Genomic DNA, 26,703 nt, shown 5'->3' on the forward strand with positions numbered 1-26,703 from the left:
TTTTCTTCCATCAAATTGTTTTGATGCGATGGTTAGTTACCATTGCAAAGAAAGATTCGATGATGGAAGCCCAGCCATTAATTGATGGTGGGCTTCGAATCAATGACCATCCCTAATTGCCCCCTCCGAGTGTCAGCTGTTGAACAAGTGTTTTTTTTGTTTTGTTTTTTAATCTTGTTGCAGTCACGTATAGCATGCCGATTTACTTTAATCTCCATGTAAATGGCGCCGCCATTCAGATCACTAGACAGAGGAATTAAAGACATATCCGGAAGCACATAGAATAGTTTATATTTTGACCTCTAGAACTGAACTCTGCCGGTGACAGCTCGTACGTAAACGAGGTGACGTCGTTTCCCGTGGGAATGCTGATCGAGGTGGCGGTGTGTACGGTGCAGCGACCCGTCTCCCTGCAATGATCGGGTAATGCCCGCTGGCTCCCCCAGCCTGTTCGGATAGGCATGGCGACGCCTGTGGCCATGGCGGCCTTGTCGGCCTTGTCGTCATCCCAGCTCCCCTCACAGGATGATTCGGAGCAGAGTGACGGGGCACTGGAAGACGGGGAGGCCGAGGTCTTCCTCTCCGAGAGCCACTGCTCTGAGCTGGCCTGGCGGCAGAACGAGCAGCGGAAGCAGGGCTTGTTTTGTGACATGACGCTGGTATTCGGCGGGGCAGGACGGGAGTTCCCGGCTCATCGCTCCGTGCTGGCGGCCACCACTGATTATTTCGCTCCGCTGCTGTCTGGCCAGTTTGAGGAGTCCAGGTCCGGCCGTGTGGAAATGAAATGGAGCTCGGAGCCCGGGCCGGACCTGGAGACGGTGGAGGCCGTCATTCAGTACATGTACACCGGCCAGATCCGGGTGTGCACGGGTAACGTGCATGAGGTGCTGGAGCTCTCAGACAGGTGAGTCTCTTACCGGTATCAGTCACTGGTTACACGTCATGTGCTTCCCCAGCTGTTGGGGCACTGCAAGTCCCAGCATGTTATAGAGCCGACATTTGTCCAAATCTGTTTAAATAGCACACATTAGTCTGATACACTTAAAGAGCTGAAATGGTTTGTGAGTAATCTGAAGCAAAGCTACGTCTGAGTCTAAAGTGGAATAAAACAATTATACAGGATAAGACGGAAGAAATGTAGCCTTTGGACCAGAAAAAAAGTTTTGGAGAGTGATAAAGTACCAAACAATCAGCTCCTGTCATTTGTCAAACAGCCTGTAAAGTGACAGTCCATTGCGTACAGTTGAATCCACCCACTTGGTAGTTTGCTTTTATTTTTCTTCCCAACTCCGAATCAGTCCTCTATTTGCAGAACATCCCGCACCAAGTTGCTAAGAGTAAATAATATTGTCAAAAGAGGAATATAATATCTGAAGTTTTTCCTATAGATCAGTCTTATTTTTGTTTCTATAGCTATGAATTTGGTGCCACCCACTGATTCAGAAATATGAACATAATGGTCGGAATTCAATTGTTTTCACGGCCCACATCTCCTGTCTAAAGTGACAGGAGTTCGCGGGCCACTATGCAATTGTTCCAGATTTTCGTGCTGATTGCGCTCAAAGTGGTCGGCTTTAGCCGCGTAAAGCAGCTAAACCCGACCAAAGTGCTGGGCGCAATCGCGAAAAGTGATGTTTGGGCGCCTAAACATGTAACTTTTCGCACATTTCAGCTCTCAACCCCCAGGGGCTGCGAGCTGAAATGTAGCGCTGGCAGCTGATCGTGCCCGACAGGAGCAAGAATTGAATAGCTCCATCGGGTGCGGTGGGGGCAGGAATCAATTGAATTCCGCCCAATGGATGTAGAGAAAAGGAATCGGTTTCAATTTAGGTGGACTCAATCACTCATGAATGATTAAACAAAATCTTTATTAGGTATATTTTAAAAAAACAAAAGAACTATAAAAAATACAACCACAGGTCTTCTATTTTTTCAAAATAAGACTGCTGCTTATTGCTCTATATTACATAATTCTTGTATATCATCATGGTATGCCCTTAAATAGGGTCATATAAAGCGAATAGAATTTTTTTTATAAAGATATAGGCCCATATTCAGTTGCTGGCAAAAAGTCCCAGACTTTTCGCATGGTGCACTTTCTGCCGTAATCGCTAGTTTGGCCTCCGGAAAAGTATCGTGCTCGTCACCGCTCTTCGCCCTATTCAATTCCAAAGGACGTGAAAACGTGTCCCGGCGAAACTCAAAGTGCTGTCAGATTTGGGGAAATCAGCCTGACACCCCCAAAAGATACACTGACATGGGGGATCACTATGGATATCCCCGAATAGCCCTGCTGAAGGTATATGGGGTGCTTAAATTCTCTCAATTTCTGTTAGCGTCTTTGCACAAGTGGTGAAGAATAGCAATTATCACTAAAGTGAGGTTTTAAAAGCCACACAATCAGCAAGCACCTGCAATTAAAATAACAACTTGGGCATACTTGGGGGACCCCCTGGAGTCTATTTTGCTAGTTTTTAAGTTTGTCCCCCCAACTTTGTTTTTTTCACCCCCAAAACGAAAATACTTTTTTTAGGGTGATCTAAAGTGTTTTTTTTTTTTTTAACTTTTTTTGATGGTTTACCTTTTGGGGGACTGTCCCAAGGCTGCAGGGGTGTTCCCTCAACTTTGCACCCCAAACCCCCAATTCTGCACTTTTTTCACCTCCATTCAGAGGCGAATCTTTTCTGCTGGTTACAAGGCGCAGACTTTTCGCACCTGCGAAAAGTCTTTACAATTGAATACGGGGATAAATTTCCGCCTGGCGAAATGATGTAATCGGCGGAAACTTTTTGCCGAAAATAGCTTTTCGCCGGCAATTGAATACAAGTGATAAAGAAAAGAAGTGAATAAAAATAGAATATAAAAACAAGGCTGTGCGCTGTCTTTATTTGTAACTATATAATAAAGTCCTCAAATTGTGTGTGTTTCAATCATAAGGAGAATTGTCAGACTTTAGTGATAATGTAACAGTTTATTCATGATTTGATTATAGGATACTTTTCTTGCATTTGATGTAAATAGTATCAAATGTACCATCCCCTTGTCACATATTGATACAATTGTTACCCAATATTACAGTAGTACCAGCTATACAAGTATAGGATTTAATTTGTGGTTAAATTAGTGGTTTACTTTGTGTGTTCTTAGAATAGTCTTTCAAGTTGGTATTATCTCAAACTTTGTTAGTATGACTTTATATCATTATATTCTTATACAGTGGATTATTAGTTCATGTTCTTTCATCCCTGCGCAATAGCGAGACTGCCACACGCTGTTACAATTGGGTTTATTTATGTCTGTCGATACTTTCACTATATGTTGATTTGATAGAGTTCCTATGTAATATAGTGAATTTACTGGCTGTGTAATTCAGCCTAGTAATAGTGTTAATGCTTAATCAGCGGTAAATAATTGAACTACATACTCATTGTTACTTATATAAAATACAAGCAGGCATATGATTACATGGGCCTGAGTATTTAGGCTTTATTCTGGTAGAAGCTTTGGTATTCCAGTCCGAACAGTGTCCGTGTTAATTTGTTATAAGGGTTTAATTAATGGAGATCATATATATAATGCCCTTTCTATGGCTGCATATCATTTGATTCCTTATAGCATTGGAATCATTTATGAAATTTGTATCTTCACTGAAACATATATAAATAGCAGTACTCCAACCCTAGTATTCTAGATGGTTTAATTGATACTTAGTATTGATGTGTGATTGTGTATAAGCCATCCCGTATCAACGGTTCACATTCCAACTGCACCGTCTATCACTATTAAATATCTCACCCTGTGATCGACATGTGTCTGAGTACAAATTATCCTGTATTGACGGATGGTATTTTCATAGAACGCACACAATTATAATCCATACGCTGACCACGGGCAAAGTTTTGTCAGTGCTGCTTGTCTCCTATTACTGTTATCACTGTGAACGTTATAAACTGTGATCATTCTATCTCTACATGGACATTCTCACATAGTGGATGGTATTTCCACAAACACATATAATTTGGGTCCATGTATGTATAACGTGTTTCCAATCTCTGATGTATGGGCAGCTCATCGCAGACAACGAGTCTTTGTTCAAATATTCTATCTTCAGTACAATTCCTTTTTAGTTCTGATGTACTCTCCTTTAGGAAACCCTTTGAGGAAGGAAGGAAAATGGTCGCTCGTATAGTGGAGGATGCTATTAGTTGCCGTGGCTTTTCGGAACATATCTTTTATCAAGCTACCATCTTCACTCCTAGTTATCTGAAGATCCAGAATAGTTAGATGTATAATTTTATATCACAGGTCAACTTCAGATTGAGGTGGTTATTATTTGAAGATCTTGATAAATTCTTCCAATTCATCTTCTCCCTTCCACATGATGGTAATGTCATCTATAAACCTGTGCCACCCAATGATATGCTTGGTGTATTTTTCATCCATGCTACTAAAAGATTATATACCTGAAATCTATGAATCATTGTGGCTGAAAAAACCTGAGCCTATAACATTCATACATCGCCTTTGCATAAAGCTAACCTAACTGATGATTGGATGAAAATGTCTTCTCTTACGATAGGCGGAACACAGCTATTTAAATCTCCAACTTGGTGGGCCTCGGCTTTAATAGCCTTCAAAAAGCTAACTTAAGCGAAATGCGCATCTGCTTTTACTGTGCGCTGTCTATACATTTTAAAATTGAAAATGTAATATATGTGTGTTTTAAATTGTTTGTGGCTGCAGAAATACCATCCGCTAGTATAGGAGAACAGAATCTCTGATTATAATGTAACAAGCTCACAGTATTACTCTGTGTTAAGGACAGGCGGCACGGAGAGAACGCTAGTCCCGGTATCTGCGATGCGCTGCTCATACGTCAGAGATTGGAAACACGTTATACATACAGTACGTGGATCCAAATTACAGTACCAGTCAAAAGTTTGGACACACCTTCTCATTCAATGGATTTTGTTTATTTAAATTATTTTCAACATAGTAAATTAATACTGAAGACATCAAAACTATGAAAGAACACATATGGAATTATGTTCTAAATAAAAAAGTGTTAAATCAAAATATGTTTTATATTTTAGATTCCTCAAAGTAGCCCCCTTTTGCTTTGATGACAGCTTTGCATACTCTTGGCATTCTCTCAATCAGCTTCATGAGGTAGTCTCCTGGAATCTTTTTGAATTAACAGGTGTGCCTTGTCAAGAGTCAATCTGTGGAATCACTTGCTTTCTTAATGTGTTTGAGACCATCAGTTGTGTTGTGCAGAGGTAGGGTTAGTACACAGTGGACACCACTATTTGACTACTGTTGTAATCCATACTACAGTAAAGAGAAACGACAGTCCATCATTACTTTAAGACCTGAAGGTCAGTTGATACGGACAATTTCAAAAACTTTGAATGTATCCTCAAGTGCAGTTGCAAAAACCATCAAACGCTATGATGAAACTGGCTCTCATGAGGACAGCCCCAGGAAAGGAAGACCAAGAGTTACCTCTGCTGCAGAGGATAAGTTCATTAGAGTTACCAGCCTCAGAAACCGCTACTTAACAGCACCTCCGATTAGAGACCACATAAAGTCTTCAGAGTTCAAGTAGCAGACAAATCTCAACAACTGTTCAGAGGAGACTGCGTGAATCAGGCATGGTCGTATTGCTGCAAAGAAGCCACTACTGAGGATGAACAACAAGAAGAAGAGAATCATTTGGGCCAAGAAACACAAGGAATGGACATTAGACCAGTGGAAATCTGTACTTTGGTCTGATGAATCCAAATTTGAGATCTTTGGTTTCAACCGCCGTGTCTTTGTGAGAGGCAGAGAAGGTGAGCTGATGGTTTTTAGTGTTCACTCTAGCTCCGGCGGCAGGCAGGGCGCCGGAGCTAGATAAGGCACTTCTGCCATTGAAAAGGGGGTGTGTCTGCTGAAGGTGCGCGGCCATTGAAAAGGGGGTGTGTCTATAAGATGCATCACCTTTTCGTCACTCTTGGAGGCGTGCCCGGCACTTAAGGACACGCCAGTCAGCCCCCAAGCGCTTTTGACAGGGAGAATAGATGCCGGGCGTATGTGCCCAGCATCCGCACATTTCCCCACCCACGGGACACTGTTACCCGCGGGTGAAGATGGCACCTGCAGGCTGTGAGGGCAGGGCGCTTTTTGCCCTCCAGAAGGAGGGCAGGGCGCAGCGCCCTGCTAAAACAGCCTAGCGGGAACGCTAGTTTCTGCATGTGTGGTTCCCACTGTGAAGCATGGAGGAGGTGGTGTGATGGTGTGGGGGTGCTTTGCTGGTGACACTGTTGGTGATTTATTCAAAATTCAAGGCAGAATTAACCAGTATGGCTACCACAGCATTCTGCAGCGCCATGCCATCCCATCTGGTTTGCGCTTACTGGGACCATCATTTGTTTTTCAACAAGACAATGACCCCAAACACACCTCCAGGCTGTGTAAGGGCTACTTGACCAAGAAGGAAAGTGATGGAGTGCTATGTCAGATGCCCTGGCCTCCACAATCACCTGACCTAAACCCAATTGAGCTGGTTTGGGATGAGTTGGACCGCAGCGTGAAGGAAAAGCGGCAAACAAGTGCTGGATTACAACAGTAGTCAAATAGTGGTGTCCACTGTGTACTAACCCTACCTCTGCACAACAGAACTGATGGTCTCAAACACATTAAGAAAGCAAGTAATTCCACAGATTGACTCTTGACAAGGCACACCTGTTAATTCAAAACCATTCCAGGAGACTACCTCGTGAAGCTGATTGAGAGAATGCCAAGAGTGTGCAAAGCTGTCAAATCAAAGCAAAAGGGGGCTACTTTGAGGAATCTAAAATATAAAGCATTTTGATTTGTTTAACTTTTTTGTTTTGTTTACAACATAATTACATGGTTTTGATGTCTTCAGTATTAATCTACTATGTTGAAAATAATTCAAATAAACACATACCATTGAATGAGAAGGTGTCCAAAATTTTGACTGGTACTGTATGTGTTTGTGATAATACCATCCACTCTTATGTGATAATGTAGAGAGAGAATGATCACCGTTTATAACGTTCACCGTGAAAACAGTTATGAGACAAGCGGCATTGACAAAACTCTGGCCGTGGTCAGCGTATAGATTATTATTGTGTGTGTTCTAGGTAAATACCACCTGTCAATACAGGATAATTTTGTAGTCTGACATATGTCGATCAGTGTGAGATATTTATAGTGATAGACTGTGCAGTTGCAATGTGAACCGTTGATACGGGATAGCTTATACACTATCACACATCAATACTAAAGGTGCATACACATGTAACGATTTTTTGAACGATTTAACTATAACGACGTCGTTATCGTTCAATCGTTGAAGTGTGTGTATGTATGTATGTATGTGTATATATGTGTATATATATATATGTGTGTGTATATATATATATATATATATATATATATATATATATATATATATATATTATATTTTATGTGTAACAACGAGTATGTAGTTCAATTATTTACCGCGGATTAAGCATTCACACTAATAGTAGGCTGAATTATGCAGCCAGTAAATTCACTATGCTACATAGGAATTCTATGAAATCAAATCAAAATATATTGAAAGTATCGATGGACCTTTAAATAAACCCAATTGTAACAGCGTGTGGCAGGTCTCCCCTATTGCACAGTGAAGAAAGAACACAAGAACTAATAATCCACTGCATAAGTATATAATGATATAAAGCCATACTAACAAAGCTTGACAATACCAACTTGGAAGACTATTCTAAGAATACAGTGTATACTGAATAAACCACAGCAACAAAAACCTCTATCTCCCACTTTGTTTTAAGTAAGCACAGTAATACGAGAGGGAAATTAAATCCTTATACTTGTGGCAGAAAATAGCTGGTACTACTGTTAGAATATTGGGTAACAATTGTATCAATATGTGACAAGGAGATGGTACAGTTTATACTATTTACATCATATGCAACAAAAGTGTGTCCTGTAATCACATCATGAATAAACTGTGACATTATCACTAAAGACGGTGTAATGGTTAGCGTTACTGCCTCACAGCACTGAGGTCGTGTGTTCGTTTCCCACCACGGCTCTAACTGTGTGGAGTTTGTATATTCTCCCTGTGCTTGCGTGGGTTTCCTCCGGGTACTTCGGTTTCCTCCCACACTCCAAAAATATACTGGTAGGTTAATTGGCTCCAAAACATAAAAAATTAACCCTAGTGTGTATGTGTGCACGCATGTGATTGTGAACATAGATTGTAAGCTCCACTGGGGCAGGGACTGATGTGAATGGCCAACTATTCTCTGTAAAGCGCTGCGGAATATGTGTGCGCTATATAAATAACTGGTAATAATAATAATAATAAAGACTGACAATTCTCCTTATGATTGAAACACACACAATTTGAGGACTTTATTATAAAGTTACCAATAAAGACAGCGCACAGCCTTGTTTTTATATTCTATTTTTATTCACATGATTTCTTTTCTTTATCACTCTATGGGCCATATCAAATTCATCGCTGTTTTTTCAGGGGATAAAGTATCGGGTGCGTGCCCGCTTATCCCCGTATTCAATTGGGAATCGGCGAAAACAGGCCCCGGCAGAAAGGTAAGTATCAAAATCCTGTCACTTTTGGGGAAATCAGCCTGTCACCCCCCCCCCCTCCCCCTCCCAATAGATGGTTTGACATGGAGGATCACAATGGGTAACCCCGATTTGGCCTGCTAAAGGTATTTGGAGTTTTTAAACAGCCGTGCCAGGTGCTTTAATGCGGCTATAAAGAAGTGGTGAAGAATAGCACTTAGCTTTATTTATTTATTTTTTTAAAAAACTAGTCCCATCAAATATGGGGTACATGAAAATGGGTGCAAGCATATTTTTATGTCCCTAAAGTGATTTTTCTAAATTTTTAAAAAATGCACCTGCCGCAACCAACCGCATTCTAGAAAACACCTGCCGCATACATGGGAACTCCTCCTGAGGCTATTTTGCTAGTTTTTAAGTTTGTTCCCCAACTTTTTTTTTTCGCCCCCAAAATGAAACCACTTATTTTGGGGTGTCCTATGCTATATTTTATTTTTATTTTTTTGACACAGATCTCTTTTAGGGGACATTCCAAGGGCTGCAGGGTACTTTTTTTTTTTTTAAATCTGCTCCCCAAAACCCCAATTCTGCACTTTTTTACGCCACCTATTCATTGGTGAAAACTTATCCCCGTTTTTTTACAAAGACTTTTCGCACCTGCGCTAAGTCTTTGAAATTGAATATGGGGATAAGTGAAAATGACTGAGTTTTCGCTCCTAATTGAATGCGGCCCTATATCTGTATAACATTTGTTATATTTCGCATTATATGACCCTATTTAAGGGCATACTATGATGATATACAAGGAATATGTAAATTAGAGCAATAAGCAGCAGTCTTATTTTGAAGAAACAGGAAACCTGTGGTGTATTTTGTAGTTCTTTTGTTTTTTAAAATATACCTAATAATAAAGATTGTTTTATCATTTATGAGGGATTGAGTGCATTCAATTTGAAAGTGATTCCTTTTCTCTACATTTATTATGTTCAGTCCTGCATATGTAAATTTGCATTTTGTGCAATGAATAGAGTTGGGATGATGGTAGCTAGTTTCCGTTTTGGTAGGACTGAGGGCCTGATTCAGCAAGGATTGCAGTTTGAAAGACGCAATCGGTCGATTAATTCACATTGTGCATGTGTATGCATCGCAGCGTGCGAACTAGTAATTTGCGATGGGAAATGCATTTGCAGAGGAGTGACCTGAAGTTAGCAATTCCTGAGTGAGGTCTGATCTGCCGTGCGTATGGGGCCTATTTTACATGATGTTACCTATTATTTTGCCATGTTGCCCAAGTATACGGATGTGTGTAAGGGGAAGTGGGCGTCCTTATGGTAAGCTGTGATCGCAATGCGATTGCAAACATTTGCATTTCACCACTAATAATAGCAATTGTGGTGCGTGTGTTCTAGCAGAATAGCGATCCTTGCTGAATCAGGCCCTGAGCACATTTAAAGCCAAAATCTGTGTTTAGAATGCATGGACTCTAACAACAAGACATAACCCATTTACCACTAGCTGAAGCAGTTATGACCTCCTTTTAGTAGTTAACAAACAGTGCACAGTTTGTCACTGTAACGCTTATGCCATCTATAAATGGCAATAGCCATATGGTCCCATTGCCAGCAATGGGGACCCAGCAACAGCCTTTCTGGCTTCAGCGAGCTGGAAAGGCAGATCCCCCGCCGGGTGAAAGTGTTCAGCACATGCGCAGACTGACTTTCGCACATGCACATGACACTAAAGCCAGTTGCTGGCAGGAACAGGCTGCCAGTAGTAGAGCGGAGGAGGAAGGTGATGTCGCTGGACCTTGCCCAATAGTTCAGTAGTGTTCAATACCAACGGCATATTTGTTTGTATCACTGTGATGCAAAACAAAATATGCCGCTGGTAATAAACCTTATTAAATGGGGACCTAAGTTTTCCAGCCACATGCAGTACAAGGCATATATTTAGGGGAATGGTTTTGAAAATTTTGCTCATATCTAATTTTTCTCACCCCTTTTTTTTTACTGAGGAATAATGTTCTTTGTATAGAATGCCTCATACCAATGATGAACAATAATCTGAAAAACAGCAGACAGCCAATTATATTTTATTTATCTAAGGAGCCAAAATAGTGCATCCATTTATAACATTGCCATATCTCTCATACTTCTGCTCAAATGTTATTGTGCAATGTTTTCACTTATACTAATTTCAGATGCATCTTCAAGTGCTATCGCCAGATCCAATTCCTCCTTTTGCTGCACTCTTTGCAAGTCTGTCTGAGCCTTGTAACACCTGCCAGGGGAGTTTAGCTAGGCACACACTATATAGTTATTGGGCCGATTTGCCAATAATCGGGTGACTGATTGTACATTGTGTATAAACGATTGTTTTGGCATTTCGCCTATTAAACTGTTTAGAAAAAAAAAAGTCCACAAATGCATTCCTTCGATTATCTGATCGGTTGGCCAAGACAGAAAAGAAATTCTTGGCCCAGGCCAAGATTATCAAGAATGCACACACTGGTCAATATCAATTGACCAGTGTGTGCATTCTTGATAATATGCCCATATTTCATGTGTTTTCCCATGAGTACGTCATCCTCCTTGTTGGTGGACATATGCAGAATCGGTGTGGTGTGGATGAAAATCGGTAACTTCTATCCAACAAATGCATAATGTGTAGCACAGATATTGGGGCATTTTTTCTGCAATTCGAAAAGCCACATTTGTCACCTGATTTAAAAAACAAATTGGACAGTGTGTACCTAGTTTTAGGCTATGGACGGGGTTGTGGATGAGGGTGCAAACATGTTTTTCAATGCAGACTTGCGTCTTTTCTATTTCACATGTTTAACATTGATTAGTCAGTGTTAGAGAATGGAGACAGACTGGAAGCTGGTGCCCTGAAACCCTAAGTCTAGGCTCCTGAATGACTAATGGTACGTACACACGGTAATACATCTATGAACGATATTGTTAAACGATAAATCGTTCTCCTCGTTCACTTTTATGCCGTGAACGAACGACCAACGATGTGCGTTCTTGTGTGGAAGATAACGATATGTATGGTCGTCCGTACATGTAGGTCAACTTGGACGATTTCATCACGATTTGCATGTTCAGAGATGTTAGTCTAGAAAGAGATAGTGTCTCCGCACTGGCTTAAAACTGTCATATTAGCCAAAATCTCAAAGCATTATGCAGCAGATCAAAGATTATATATTAGTAAATATCATATAAATATGTGCCATCAGCAAATAAAGTTGGCGGTGCTCCCCTAGAGTTAGATATACATATAGCACCAAGAAAGAGAAGAAAACACACTTTTTCTTGGGGGCACAAACTTACATCTGTTAAAACGGTATTTTAATCTATCAGCAAAATGACATAACAAAAACACAAATGGACAAGGTACAACATAAAACATATAAAAAGATGCATCACACTAAGTGGTCCTCTAATCCTCACATAAAATGGTCATAAATAATTATTAAATTATTTGACCATTGCCTAATATTCCTTATAGAAGTGCTCCATTGCTGTTCACAGGACATTATGATGTATGTTCCTCTAGGCACTGTATATGCTGTGTATCCTGAGAGCCGGCAATAGGTTTGCATGCATGACCTGCTTCCTAGATTCGCCAAACCACGTTACCAGACAGGAGATTCAAAAACCACATACCTGACCTGATTTCCAGTCTACTTTCCCCAAATCCTGTCAGCGAGTCAGAGACTGGAGATGGGTGTAGGGCAGTGTGTATATCCATTCCTTTGCTTTCTATGGACTCTCGCGGAGTCGTCCTCAAATCCCTACTCATCAAATCAGGAGTTGTGCAGAGTTATAAAGAGCTGATGTATTATCGAAACAGTGTGCATTTAAAATAGCCTAGTGTGGGTACGTTAGTGAACACAAGCTACTTATTTAATTTAGCAAAACACACATAAAGGTGGGATTTCTTTGAAGTGAAACTTAAAATGCAAGTGGGTGGTGCTATCTGGTGAGTTGTAGGCTTTTTTATTATTATTATTCTTTATATGGTGCCACAAATGTGCCGCAGCGCCTTACAAAGTACATATACAAATAATTAAATAAGCAACAGGTGACTTGTAGTACAAAACAAAGCAGGACAAAGTTTATATACAATGCTGCATTAATGTTCATAACAATTCAATAAGCAACATGGCGTAAGCAACCAGTTAGGCACTCAAGTGAGCAGTCGATGACTGTATAAGGAGTTGCACAAGAGGGTATAGGGCCCCGCTCAGGAGAGTGTACATTCTAAAGGGGTAGGGCACACAAACAGGTGTGACACAGATGGGGTAGACGGGAGGATGGAGCAAATAGCAGTGGGTTAAGATGAGAGCTAGAAGGCTTTGAAGATTTGTAGAGCAGTGGACAGTCTGATAGGAAGAGGGAGAGTGTTCCAGAGTTAGGGAGCAGCATGGGCAAAATCTTGGAGGCTGGAGTGAGAGGAAGTAATCAGTATGCAGGAGAGGCTACATGCATTTGTTGAGCGAAGAAGGCGGACGGGAGAGTGAAGGGAGATTAGGTCAGAGATGTAAATGGGAGATGAATAGGTGAAGGCTTTGTAAGTGAGTTTACGAATCTTGAATTGGGCTCTTAAGGGGAAAGGGAGCCAGTGGAGGGCTTGTAGGAGAGGGGAGACAGATGGTATAGAGTAGAGGTATATTTGGGTATAACCAAAGCGCACATCTAGGCATTTGTCATTTTGGCCTTGGGTTGCCAGTTGCAAGTTACTAAAAATTAGTACATGTTGAGTCTCCCATATCCAAAATGCTTGGGACCAGGGGTATTTTGGATATCGGAATATTCCGTATTTTGGAATATTTGTATACAATAATGAGATCTTGGGAATGGGACACAAATCTAAACACATAATGCATTTGTTTCATATGCACTTTATACACACAGCCTACAATATTTGTAATAATTTTGTGCCTTTAAAGTTTATGTACATTGAACAATCAAAATCAACCTTTATTGTTATTTCTACTTTACACCCTACAACTGCACAGCTAAGCGCAGCACCAGGCTTTGAAGAGTCAGTTCCTCTCCATTTAACTCACAGGATTTGACTGTTCATGGACCTTGTTGCCTTTTAAACACCGACTATCAATCCCAGACTTTTATCATTTAGAACCAACAACCTTTTTATGGACCTTTGCGATTAATTCACATATAGGACACTTAACCATTGTGCATTGTATTAATATTTTATATAGAATTTTACTGTTCTTGTTAATATCGTCTACATCGATACCAGTGTCCACCCATATCTTTAACTGATGTCCTTGTTTACTAGATGTCCTTGTTTACTATGTATTTTATATGATTCTTTCACTTATGATCATGTGTACTGTTCATGGACTTATGCATGCACGCCCAATTTCTTCTTCCTCCACTAGGGAACACAGGGTATAGACTGGAGAGAGTTTGGGCACCATACAGTTAAAATTTGTTTCCCAGCAGCACAGGCTCCCTCTCTATATCCAGACCCGGGCATCCAGTTTTTAGTCTGGTGCCGGCAGGAGTGGGCAACGTTGTTGGTTTTTTTTTTTTTTTAGGGGGGGGGGGTGCTGCCTTATGTGGTCCCTCATTACTTTTAAAGTGAAAGGCGTCCTAGTGTTCATTCTAGCATCCTGCCACAACCCGTTCAGTTTCTTTCCTGCCTGGGGTGTCGCTCTTTGCTCTGGTGCTAGAATGAACACTGACGTCCCATAGGACGCCCTCGCCACTCCGACGACCACTGCATCGGTGGCCGCAGTACTAGCGACTCGGTCAGTGATGCAGCGGACTTAAGCACACTGGACAGGAGCCGCAGCCGGCCGCAGAAAGAGACTGGTAAGCCAGCAGGAAGCCGTGGCTGTTCACCGCTGGTGGAAGAGACCACTAGCGGTGCTGGTAATGAGGGCTCCGGTTGTCTATACTCCCCTCACGAAGGCACCACAGGAATAGGACACCACTGGTAATGGTGGCTGCCATTGCCCTGGGGTCCACACCAGATGGGATAGGCAGGCTTCTCCTGTTAACCCCTACCCCTAAATGAAGACAGCCCGTCCCAGGTATACACTTCTTCTTAGTCTTCCTCTCTCTTTCCACCTTCTCTAAAATGCCAGGTGGCCATTTTCAGCATTGCTTGCCTCGGCAAGGAGAGAAGTTTGGGCTCCTGTCTCCCTATATACCTCGCTCCTAGCAGTCGGGTTATATTTTTTAGCTCATTTCTGCTGTTAAAGCTGGATTGTTGAGCAGTATCTACATACTATTTCTGTGCATTGAGTGGTTCTTTGTTTGGAGTGATTACAGTACTTTTACTTATGTGCCCTGCTATTGAATACCACTCACTTTAGGAAACTCCAAGTCAGTGAGTATACACTGGTTCTATAAATAAATATATATTTTGTACAGGTACAGGTCAAAACTGCATTTTTATTTTTCTCTTTCACAAGTCAGGTCATTAATGTGGTACAACAGCAGTTCACAGCTGACTCCAGCTGCTCCTAACGTAACCCCACATGCCCAGCCTATCACCCGGCCAGCTGGTCCACTGTCGGGAGCACTATCCCTAAACTAACATTTCTTCTTCAGCCTACATGGCAGCCATAACACTGGGTTAGTCCTCCATTTCCCTAACGACAGACAGCAAGTTTTTTCTAGAGGGACCTCCCACTGGGCGTATATATGCTACCTCCTCCCTTTCCTTTAGTGTCTTTTTTCCAGTCTCTAGACAGTAGGGAAGTTTGTTATTTTTTGCCAGAAAGGACTTGCCTCAATTTTGTGCCCAGCAAGATGCTGTTGTACTGCAGTCTGTGGTGGGGTGGCGCCCCGGGGTCATATAGAAGGCAGGCAGAGATGGCTGGCAGCGCTGTTGCAGAGTTACAGTTGGTCTTTGCACGATGCAGCCGCCAGGAGCAAAGAGAGGATGGACGCTGGGTTACAGCTGAATCAGCTGTAGCCTCGTGTAGGACGCGGCCGGCAGAGCGGGATGACGTCAACATCCAGGAGGAAGTGTGGCGCTGGCGCCTGCCCGTCACTAGGGTCAAAGGCCTATTAAAAATGCCGCTGTACACCGGAGAAGACATCAGGTGTGAGTTCTGCCGAGTGGAGCTGTATGTGCAGACATGAAGCAGCAACAACAGCAGCAGCCTTCCCCATAACTGCCGATTAGTGCCCAGATGGGGTAAGTCCTGATTAGATGGGTGGAACTGTTTGGTTTAGTTATTATAGGTATAGTAGAAACTTTATTATTGTGTCTTCTGCAGTGTGCCTAGTTCTGTGGAACACAAGATGAGGCTTTCTAAGAAGAAACACATGAATGGAAAGTGTGCAGCATGTGATAAATCTTATTCTGGAAGTCAGGATATGGTGTTTTGTGATCTATGCAAACCTAAATCTCCACCTAGCCAAAGTCAGCAAGTGAATCCAATTCAGGAGCTTATGGAGTGGAGGAAAAGGTCTTTTGTATCAAAGGAGGATTTCTTAACTATCCAGGGGTTTAAGAGATCAAGGTCTCAGACAAGTCTGGGATATGACGAGTCTGAGTCCTTTGAGCAAAGTGTTATTAAAGGAGTAGAACAGATATCTAGTGATGAGTGTGGTGAAATTCATGAGGATACAAGATCGTTTAACATGGATATTGTAGAAATGGTGTTAAAAAATATTTATAAATCTTTAAACTATAAGGATTTACCTGATGAACAACAGGATGTATTGTTTTGAAGATAGAGTAAAGAAGAATAGAGTTTTTTTCCTATACATAAGGTTATGAAGGATATTGTGCTAAAGGAATGGCAGAATCTGGATAAAAGGCTGGGAAATTTAGCAAGAATTGACCGTATGTACCCTATGAGGGATGAAGATTGTCTTAAATGGTGTACTATCCCTAAAGTGGATGCTCCAGTAGCAGAAATGGTATCTAAGACAACTATTCCTTTTGAGGATGGGGCTTCTTTTAAAGAGACAATGAATAAAAGAATGGAGACCTCTTTAAAAAGAGGATATGTTGCCTCAACGGTATCTTTAAGAGCTGGTGTAGCTATTGCTTCCGTGTCAAGAGCTTTGAGGTTATGGAGTGCTAATATGCATACTGATCTAGAAGAAAAGATTTCAAAACAGTATTTTTAAAGAATATGGAAATAATGTAAAGAGCAGTTGAATATATGTGAAGCTTCTTTAGATGTGACAGCATTTACTGCAAGGTCAATGGCTAATACAGTAGTTGCTAGAAGAGCATTATGGCTTTGCTCCTGGTCGGCTGATGCTCATGCAAAGAATAGACTAACAAATTTACCTTTTGAGGGATCATTGTTGTTTGGAAATAAATTGGAGGCATTAATACAGAGGATAACAGGTGTGAAATCTACAAGGTTACCTCAAGATAGATATACAAGATACCAGGCACAGACCTCTAAACAGCAATTTAAGGAAGCACAAGGTTACAGACCAGGGAGACAGTACAATAGAAGATACTCATCAGGTATGACAAGACAGTCATTTTGTCAAAATCAAGGGCGAAAAAGACAATGACTATATTCAGTTTCACCCCAGATTTCCAGTAGGGGGCAGACTGCTGAAATTTGCGGAAATGTGGAAAACAATTACCCAGGACAGATGGGTTTTGCAAATAGTTTCAAAAGGATATCAAATAGAATTTCAGAAGTTACCCAGAGAGGACAGATTCCTTGTCTCACAAATTCCAATATCAGAATTAAAGATCATAAAGGAAAGTACAAAGGAGTTAATCAACTTGCAAGCAATAAAACCAGTACCTCAGATGGAAAGAGGAAAAGTATTTTATTCTCAAATGTTTCTGGTACACAAAATATCGGGATAATTCAGAACGATATTAGATTTAAGAGACCTAAACAAGTTTCTTCAAACAAGAAAGTTTCAGATGGAAACTTTAAAAACTATCCTAATGGGAATAAAGAGAGGAGATTTTCTAATGTCATTAGATCTGAAAGACGCTTACTTCCACATTCCAGTTTGGCCTCAGCATTAAAGCTATTTAAGGTTTTGTATTCAAAACTGTCATTTCCAGTTAACATGTATACCATTCGGACTAACATCATCTCTAAGGACTTTTACGAAGGTCTTATCAGTAATAATAGCTTATCTAAGAAAGCAGGGCCAGTCAATATGGCCATACTTGGACAAAATCCTGATTTCAGGAAGAACAGCATCAGAGATAAGAAGCAATCGGGACAAGATCTTAGAAATCATGCAGCTAAATTGATGGATAGTAAGCTGGGAAAAGAGCAGATTGATATCAGTACAGCAATTACAGTTCCTGGGGGTACAAATATATACCATTCAATACAAAATTACTCTGTCATTAGACAGATTTGCAAATACTCAGAAAAACATTGGTCTGGTCTTAAAATGCAGAAGAATACAGTTAAGGACAGCGGTTTCTCTGCTGCGATTGATGTCTTCAACCATAGGGATTATACTGTGGGCACGACGGCGTATGAGGGATCTTCAGTGGAATATCCTAAAGTTTACTGGAAGAGGATTATCTCTAATCATTATGCAAGAATGGAACAGCACACAAAAAAATCATTAATGTGGTGGAGGATGTTGAAAGAAGAACAAAGATCAACATCGTTAGCACAGTTGGAGTATTTATGGAGTATCTAAGACTGACTACAGATGCAAGCTTAACAGAATGGGGAGCACATCTATTAAATCTAATCACACAGGGACAATGGTCTCCCCAGGAGAGGCTGCTATCATCAAATTTAAGAGAAATGAGAGCAGTCTGGAACACAATGATGTATTTCAGAAAACAGATCAGAGGTTCTTGTCTAAAGATTTTGTCAGACAATGTGACTGTTGTAACCTACCTGAATCGTCAAGGGTGCACCAAGAGCAAGAGTATGATTGAGGAAGTAAGAAGAATTATGTCTTGGGCACAAATATATCTTCAGTCCATCTCAGCGGTTCATGTTCCAGGGATAGAAAATATGATGGCTTATTTTTTGAGTCGCAAAGAGATCATATCATGAGAATGGAAGTTGAATGCAGAAGCTTTTCAAGAAATAATAAGAAAATTTGGGGTGCCCGAGATGGACTTAATGGCAACAAACTGGAATACGTAACTCCCTCGGTTTTTCTCCAGGTACCAGATGGAAGGGACACAAGCAGTGGACACACTATTAATAAAGTGGAAGTTTCACCTGGGATACATCTTTCCACCATTCCCTTTGATATCTCAGGTACTCAAGAAGATAAGAGAAGATCAGGTAGAGGTAGTGGCAGTGTTACCATACTGGCCGAGAAGACCATGGTTCCCAACAGCCCTGAGGATGTCAGTAAAGGAGCCATGGACAATACCAGGCAGAGTGGATCTGCTGAGTCAGGGGCCAGTTTTTCATCCGGGAATATCAGTGCTCAATTTAACGGCATGGAGATTGAGCGGGAGTTACTGAGAAAAAAGGGACTCTCTGGTCATTAAGACACTGTTGCAAGAAAGAAGGTATCTTTGGATGTGTACTATAAAATATGGAAAACATTTCTTGTCTGGAGAAAGGTGGTTACTGGACCTTTGACCGTGGACATTCCACAGGTGTTGCAATTCTTGTATGATGGTTTTATGAAGGGCCTGGCAGTGGCAACTATCAAGGTTCAAATTAAATTTCGGCTCTAAGTGTAATACTATAGAGAAGGTTGTCAGAAGCCGAATTAATCAAGAGGTTTTGTCAGGCCATAAAGATTAGACTACGGATAAGGTTGTTTGTAGCACCTTGGGATCTGAACCTTATACTAAACGCTATGATGAAGGCACTGTTTGAGCCATTAGAAGAGATGGCTCTGAGATGTGACATGGAAGGTAGTCTTTCTAATTGCTATTACATCTGCCAGAAGAGTGAGCGAATTACAGGCTATATGGGCAGAAGAACCTTTTCTTAATTTTTTCATGATAGAGTGGTCTTAAGAACTAATCCGGCGTTTCTACCGAAGGTAGGAATCTTCATAAATTGGATTTAGTAAGAGTTCCTATTGCATCATTTGGAAAGAGTGAAGGCGATTAGAAGAACAAAACATCTTCAGGTGATTCCTGCGGGAATTAGTAAAGGTTGTGTACCAACCAAACAAACCATATCTAGATGGATTAGAGAAGTGATCATCTTTATATATAAGAAGGAAGGATGAAGGATTCCAGAAATCATAAATGCACAATCTACCAGGTCAATGTCAGCTTCATGTGCAGGAAAGGCTCAGGCGTCAACAGTGGACATCTGCAAAGCAGCTACTTGGTCTTCTATACATACATTCTCAAAACATTATGCTTTGCATATTGCGGACCCCCACTTTGGAAGTCAAGTTCTTTAAGGGACCTCAAATAAATAGATTTGCATCAGACTAAAGTCTTGAATGTGTTTTTTTTTTTTTTTTTTTTTTTTATATATACAAATGTACTTGGCCCACCCTATATATGTAAGCTTGGGTACATCCCAGTGTTATGGCTGCCATGGAGGCTGAAGAAGAAATTTACGAATTATAACTTACCGATAATTCAGTTTCTTTGAAAGCTCCATGGCAGCCTTTAGATTACTCTCCCGAAATTGTGTTGTTTTTTTTTTCTTCTACAGAGAAGGTGACTAAGAGACTCTCAAGACACTAAGAAAAGGGAGGTAGCATATATACGCCCAGTGGGAGGTTCCTGTAGAAAAAACTTCCTGTCTGTCGTTAGGGAAATGGAGGACTAACCCAGTGTTATGGCTGCCATGGAGCTTTCGAAGAAACTGAATTATCGGTAAGTTATAATTCGTAATTTTTTAAAGCTAGCTAACAGGTGCTACCTATCAGCTTAGCTGCAGTTCATCTCTGACCTTAAAGAAAATCTGGACTGGATCCATGTTCAACTGCTGTTCCACATTTTAAAAAATAGGTGAAATCCTGCAGTCCCTGCCACATTCCTCCCCTCCCCCTTTGCTTCGACCACCTTGGTGAAGCTTAAGAATTTTCAGGCGAGCTACCTACCTCGCCTACATCTATCCGTGCCATCCGCCCAGAGACGCATCCCTCCACCATCCTCCAGAGTTCCACCTTCTTCCTCCTCTAGCTTCACCACAGGGTTGTGAGGAAGATCGGAACCCACAAACCTTATGGATAGAGCATCGGCGTTTAGGTACTATTTCCTGGGGCGTTGCTGCATGTCAAATTTAAATGGCTGTAAGGCTAAAAACCAATGGGTCACATGAGTATTCACTTCCTTGTTCGTATGCATCCATTAAGGGTACATGGTCTGTGACTAGCCGAAATTCTTGCTCCAACAGATAGTATTTCAGTGACTCTACTGCCCACTTAATTGCCAAGCACTCCTATTCCACTGTTGAGTACTTGCGTTCTCTGGGCAGTAATTTCTGGCTAAGGTAGAGGACAGGTTTCTCCTCCCCATCTTTCTCTAGGGAAACTACTGCCCCTAACCCTGCCCCAGAGGCATACATCTGCAACACGGGCTCTGCACATAAGGCATGCCTTAAATCCTGCCAAGCAGCCTCTGCTGGACTTGACCATATTATTTTGTCTGGGCACTGTTTCTTTCACTCGGTTAGCGGTGCTGCCCTAGTAGTAAAATCATAAAACTACGTTAATAGTATACTAGGCCAAGAAATTATGACTTACAATATTAGTCTGCTAGGCCAAAATTAATTGTGATTTAGACCACGTGAGTACTGCTTCCACCTTATTCGGTTGAGGCTTGACTTGCCCTCTGCGGGTTAGCTGTTAAACCATGTGCCCATAGAGACTGTAAGACCGTCTCCAACTTCGGAAGGTGCGTCTCCCATTCAAAGCTAAAAATGACAATATTGTCAAAATATGCCACGGCATATTCCCAATGAGGCTGGAGGAACTTGTTCATAGCTCTTTGGAGGGTGGCAGTAAGGCAGTACTTTATACTGAAAGAGACCCTCTGGGGTGGAAAAGGCTGTTTTGGCCTTGGCAGCTTCAGTCAGAGGAATTTGCCAGTACCATTTTAAGTCAAGAGTGGTGAGATACTGACTTTTTGTTAACTTCTGTACGAACTAGTCAACTCTAGGCATAGGGTAAGAGTCAAACTGAGAAACTTTTATTTAATTTTCGGAAATCATTACAGAATCTTAAGGCTCCCGAAGGCTTAGGCACTAAGACGGTGGGATTATTCCCTTCACTATTTGACTCTTCTATGACCCCTACGCAACATCTCCTCCACTTCCCATTTTACTGCTGCCCGTTTAGCCTCAGGTATGCGAAATGGTATTTGCTTTATCACCACCATGGGAGGAGTAATATCATGTTTTATGATTTTGTTTTCCCCGGGATGGGCGAGAACACATCCTGGTACCATGCCTACCACTTTGTTTCTGGCTGGGATTCAAGGTGACTTCCATGGGAACCTGACAATCTGGGGTTTTCACGGCCACTAAAGAGGGCTGACTGGTATTCTCTTTCCAGGGTTTTAGCAAATCCTCCTACCCTCTTGCCGAACCTTTATAGTTAACAGGTCCCACTGCCTCTATGATCTCATAAGGGCCTCGAAGGGCATATAATTTACTTTCAGTGGTGGATACGAGAACCAGTACCTTGTCTCCCTGATAAAAGGACCAGTTAACCGCAGTTACTTCATAACCATGTTTTTGACGCTGTTGAGCCCTGTTCATATGCTCGTTCAGAAGTGGCTCAATTTTCTTTAAATGGTCATACAGTTGGGCCACAAACTGAACGATGTTAGGCTCTTGGGGTAACTGCTGCTCCCATCCTTCTTTTAACAGACCTATAATTCCTCTGGGTTGTCTAGCATAGAGAAGTTCGAAGGGACTAAACCCCATAGAGGCTTGGGGTACCTCTCGAACTGCAAACATCAGATAGCGTAGGAGTAGGTTCTAATCACGCTTCTAAGAGACACCGCCATTTTTTATTTTTTACTTAAGGGTTTGGTTAAAGCATTCAACCAGGCCGTCTGTCTAGGGGTGGTACACTGAAGTAATTCAATCCACCCCTTACAGATGACAAAGAACTTTAATTAATCTAGAAACAAAAGGAGTACCCTGGTCTATCAGGACCTCTTTTGGTATTCCCAAACTAGTTGATGAGGGGTGTTTTTCCTTTTTTCTTTTTGTGCACGCAGGCCGTTGCCAGCCTGTTTAATCCCAATATATCTGAAGCAAATATTCTATTCATTATTTAAATAACTAATATTGGGTTATATGTAACATAAATATATAAACTCGCAACGTGTTTAACCAGAATTATATACCCTTTAGATCATTTGGATAATTTTCTTTCATAAGGATAACGATGCACACAAAATGTTATAAGTAAAATGTTTTTATATTCATCAAATCAATCTTCATAAAACAGTGTTTAAACTTAACAATACTAGACACGAGAGAGAGAGAGTGTTGTTGGGGCCCATGTCCTATTGTTCAAACCGCATGGTCTCTGAACACAAACTCCATTTTGAATGTCAGAAAAACCCTCATTGAAATCTCCCATAATGCCATAATTAATTAAATATGCAAGCTGAATATCATATGCCAACACATCAGGCAAACACTTCACCATTTAATATTCCAACATGTACAACACAAGTTGATTCCAATATACAACAATACCATCCTACAACAGACCTCATCTAGTACCAACTAGACCGTCGGAAGGGCCGAAGCACATGTTCTTCCTTTATTTACAAGCCTCATGATCCTCAGGCAAACTCCATTTTGAAAACTCGCATTGAAGACTCCCATAATGCCATGTTCTGTAATACCAATATTCTCACCCACCACAACTGTGTGATATCTTTGGACCAAAACAGTACATTATATTGTATACCAGTGTCTAATATTTTCAACTTCCATGATATAACACTGATACTAGCCTATGATTACATCCACTATACTATACAAGCTTTTCAGATACTATAACGTTGTATAATACATATAAGCTGATTCCTCTGTAATAGTTAGAATACCAGTATACAACTCATAGTACACAATTCTATCATAATACTATAAAGCATGGACCAACTTCAATTTCCATTAAACACATGGTTCAATGGGGGGGAGAGCACATGGAATTTCCTTTGTAACCTGAAATCTACACCATGTTACGAAACTGTAGCTTCCATTAAACAAGACAAGGAATACACTACAAATCCACTGTATGCATTGCTACATATTCTACATTACAGAGTCACCCATATAGCTTGCTGTTAGAAATTCACTTCACTATTGAATGTTAAGCCAGCCTTTTCCGATACTACAATACAAACTTGTTACACATATAGTCTACTACAGATTGAGACAAACTTGCTACAAATACCCAAATAGGCTAACTAATGTACAGTTTACTTAGCCATTATGAGTAGATATCTCCAGGCCTCCTGGGGAATGAAGCTGCATTTTGGCCTCCTTCTGGGGGGAGAGTCTGCTCTGCCTGTGTCTCTGGTGTCTCCTTGCAAGAATGTGTTTCTCCAAGTGTCTGCTAGCATCTGAGTCTGGTGTGTCCTTGCAAGCATGTGTCCACTGTGTGAATGCATATTACGTAGCGGTATGGCCTCTGGGTATCTAGTAGCATAGTCAACCACTACTAATATATATTGATGCCCATGAGCAGATTTCTCCACCGGCCCTATCAAATCCATGCCAATTCGGTCAAAGGGCACGGAAATGATAGGCAGGGGAACCAAGGGCCCCCTAAACGGGGTGGCATTCCTGACAATATTTCTTTACTGCAGCATGAATTCCTGGCCAAAAGAACCTTAACTGTATACGCTGGAGGGTTTTATCCTCTCCTAAATGGCCACCCCACAGATGTGTGAGCTGCCCTCATCACCATCTGCTCGTGTTTCCAGGGAACGAACAATTGGTATACCTTCATAAGCAACACTGTGTAATAAATCATTTTTCAATACAAAGAATGGCATCCCTTCTAGTGGTTAAGCAGTAATTACCTTACTATTCACTTCTACAAGACTTTCAAATGCATTTCTCAAATTTCCATAAGTTTGTTGGTCCCGTCCAAGTCCTGCAATGACACACTATCACCAATGGGAGACTAATGAGCCTCGGTCTCATTGTCCCCCAGCTGCTCACTGGCCAAGGAGGGTTTTACAGTCACAGTACTTTCGTATCCTGTAGCTCTTGGTTCCTGGGATCCCGCAGCCTCTGCCTGCCGGTACCATGCCAGCTAACCACATCCTGCAATAGCGCAAAGTCATGGCCTAAAATCATCTCTGCACAGCACCTTTACAAGGGGTAGCACGTGGTCAGCCCCAGGAGGAACCAAGTTAGCAGAGATGATGGTCAAAGCACTGCCAGTATCCACTAAGGCCCAGACTTCTCGACCTTCAATTTGTACCAGCAGACGAAACAGGGTAGCTTCCACCAGGGAATGCTTTCAGCAGCAATGCTGACCACAGGTCAAGCGGTTTTCCCTGCGCTGCAATCAATCGGCTCATTGTCTTTGGGGCAGTCTCTATGTATATGACCGGACTCACCGCACTCAAAATACACAGCTGGAGGTGGGTTGTTGGGTTTGACCATGGGGACCTGGGTTATGGGGTTAGGTATTGGCTGCAACCCTTGCTTGGCTTTATTCAATTTCCCAAGGGTCAAGTACCGCTCAATTACCACCACTACTCAAATGTTTGGGGGTCAGCTTGTAGGGCCCATTGTTGTACAACTCAGTCTAATATCCTTTTAGCATGGTCTAGAGCAACCATTTCCACCACACGCTGTGCATAGTTTTTATCCGGCTGCAACCAGGCTTTACTAGTTTTGCTAATTGTACCCTTGGAGGCTCAGACGGTTCAGCTGCCACTCCTGAAACTCCTGGGCTTTACTGGGGCCCGTCACTCCAACCCTGCTGATTATAGCCTCTTTCAGACGAGGATAGGAGCTGGCCTCAGACACTGTTAAATCAACAGACAGGGAGGTAATCTGCCAGCCCTCTCCTCTGGCCATTTTAAGCAAACAGCAGTGCATTCAAACGTGCACAAATGCTTCAATATCATGTTGGTGTAAGCTTTTGTAACACCACCTGTTCCTGCCCACCTTTTCATTTCCTGTAATTCAGCATGCAGTAACTATCTGAGTTTGCTGCCCTGCAGCCACCTCAGCAAATACTTTCATTACTTTCTCCATTTTCCACTGCTTTTCCACTTTGTGGATGAACTTTAGCAGGTTTAATTAACTCGCCCTGCTGTGCTAGTTTCACAAAACAAATTAGTATACCACTTGTATGTGCACTTTGTCTCACTGGCTACTCATCTGCACACAATCACACTTGACAACATTCCTGGTCTCCAAGATATATATATATATATATATATATATTATAGCAAATAACTTTAAGCTGTGAAATGGTGCCGTTTAAAGAGCCGGCTTGCCCACTTAACAAGATACCGTTAGTGCAACTCAGACTCAATTTAATCCTGTCTCCTTTGCTGCATAGTAGCTTCAAGCAATGTGTCCCTGTTCGGTTGCCAAATGTGACCGGTCAAAACGCCAGTTTTTTTTTTCTTTTCCACAAGTCAGGTCATTAACGTGGTACAACAGCAGGTTACAGCATAACGCTTGTTCTGGCAAACCAAGTTGGTACAGATTCCAGCGTCTCCTAACTTAACCCCACACCCCTAGCCTATCACCCGGGCAGCTGGTTCACTGTCAGGAGCACTATCCCTGTGCACAGGCAACATTTTTAAAGCAAGCTAACAGGTGCTACTAATCAGCTTAGCTGCATTTCATCTCTGACCTTAAAGAAATCCTGGACTGGATCCATGTTCAACTGCTGTTACACATTTAAACAGGTGAAATCCTGGTGTCCCTGCGCACTTGTAAAGCTTGTGTTAACGTGATTTCTCCCCAGGACTCTGACAATGATGGCCTTTGAGTCCGTTGGTTTATGGCTCCACTGCAGGAGGCTCCTTCGGCCTTGGCGTCCAGTCAGGAACTGCCTGGCCTTTTTTATTGACACAGGTAATCTCTCAGTGGTTAACCAACTTGCAGCTCCCGGGCCAGTTCCCCCTGCTTGTTTAGCTACAGGTGTGCTCCCGGTTACTAACATTCTGCCAATGCATCATCCACAGCCGCCTACTGTAGAGCCG

General features: G+C 41.7%; 1 protein-coding gene and 1 pseudogene across 1 annotated transcript in view; both read left to right on the forward strand.

Moving 5' to 3' along the window:
* The first annotated feature begins 291 nt into the window (after positions 1 to 291).
* KLHL11 (kelch like family member 11) overlaps positions 292 to 26,703 on the forward strand; it is a 77,059-nt gene continuing 50,647 nt past the window's right edge. Inside the window, exon 1 of the mRNA XM_088476760.1 lies at positions 292 to 904. Within this exon, the coding sequence (XP_088332886.1) occupies positions 462 to 904 (443 nt within the window). The 5' untranslated portion in view covers positions 292 to 461. The remainder of the gene's footprint in view (positions 905 to 26,703) is intronic.
* On the forward strand, positions 15,900 to 17,138 carry LOC148519004 (uncharacterized; annotated as a pseudogene).

The sequence above is a fragment of the Taudactylus pleione genome, unplaced genomic scaffold (genome assembly GCF_031769625.1).
Source record: "Taudactylus pleione unplaced genomic scaffold, aTauple2 ptg000192l, whole genome shotgun sequence".
In the NCBI taxonomy this organism is placed as follows: Eukaryota; Metazoa; Chordata; class Amphibia; order Anura; family Myobatrachidae; genus Taudactylus; species Taudactylus pleione.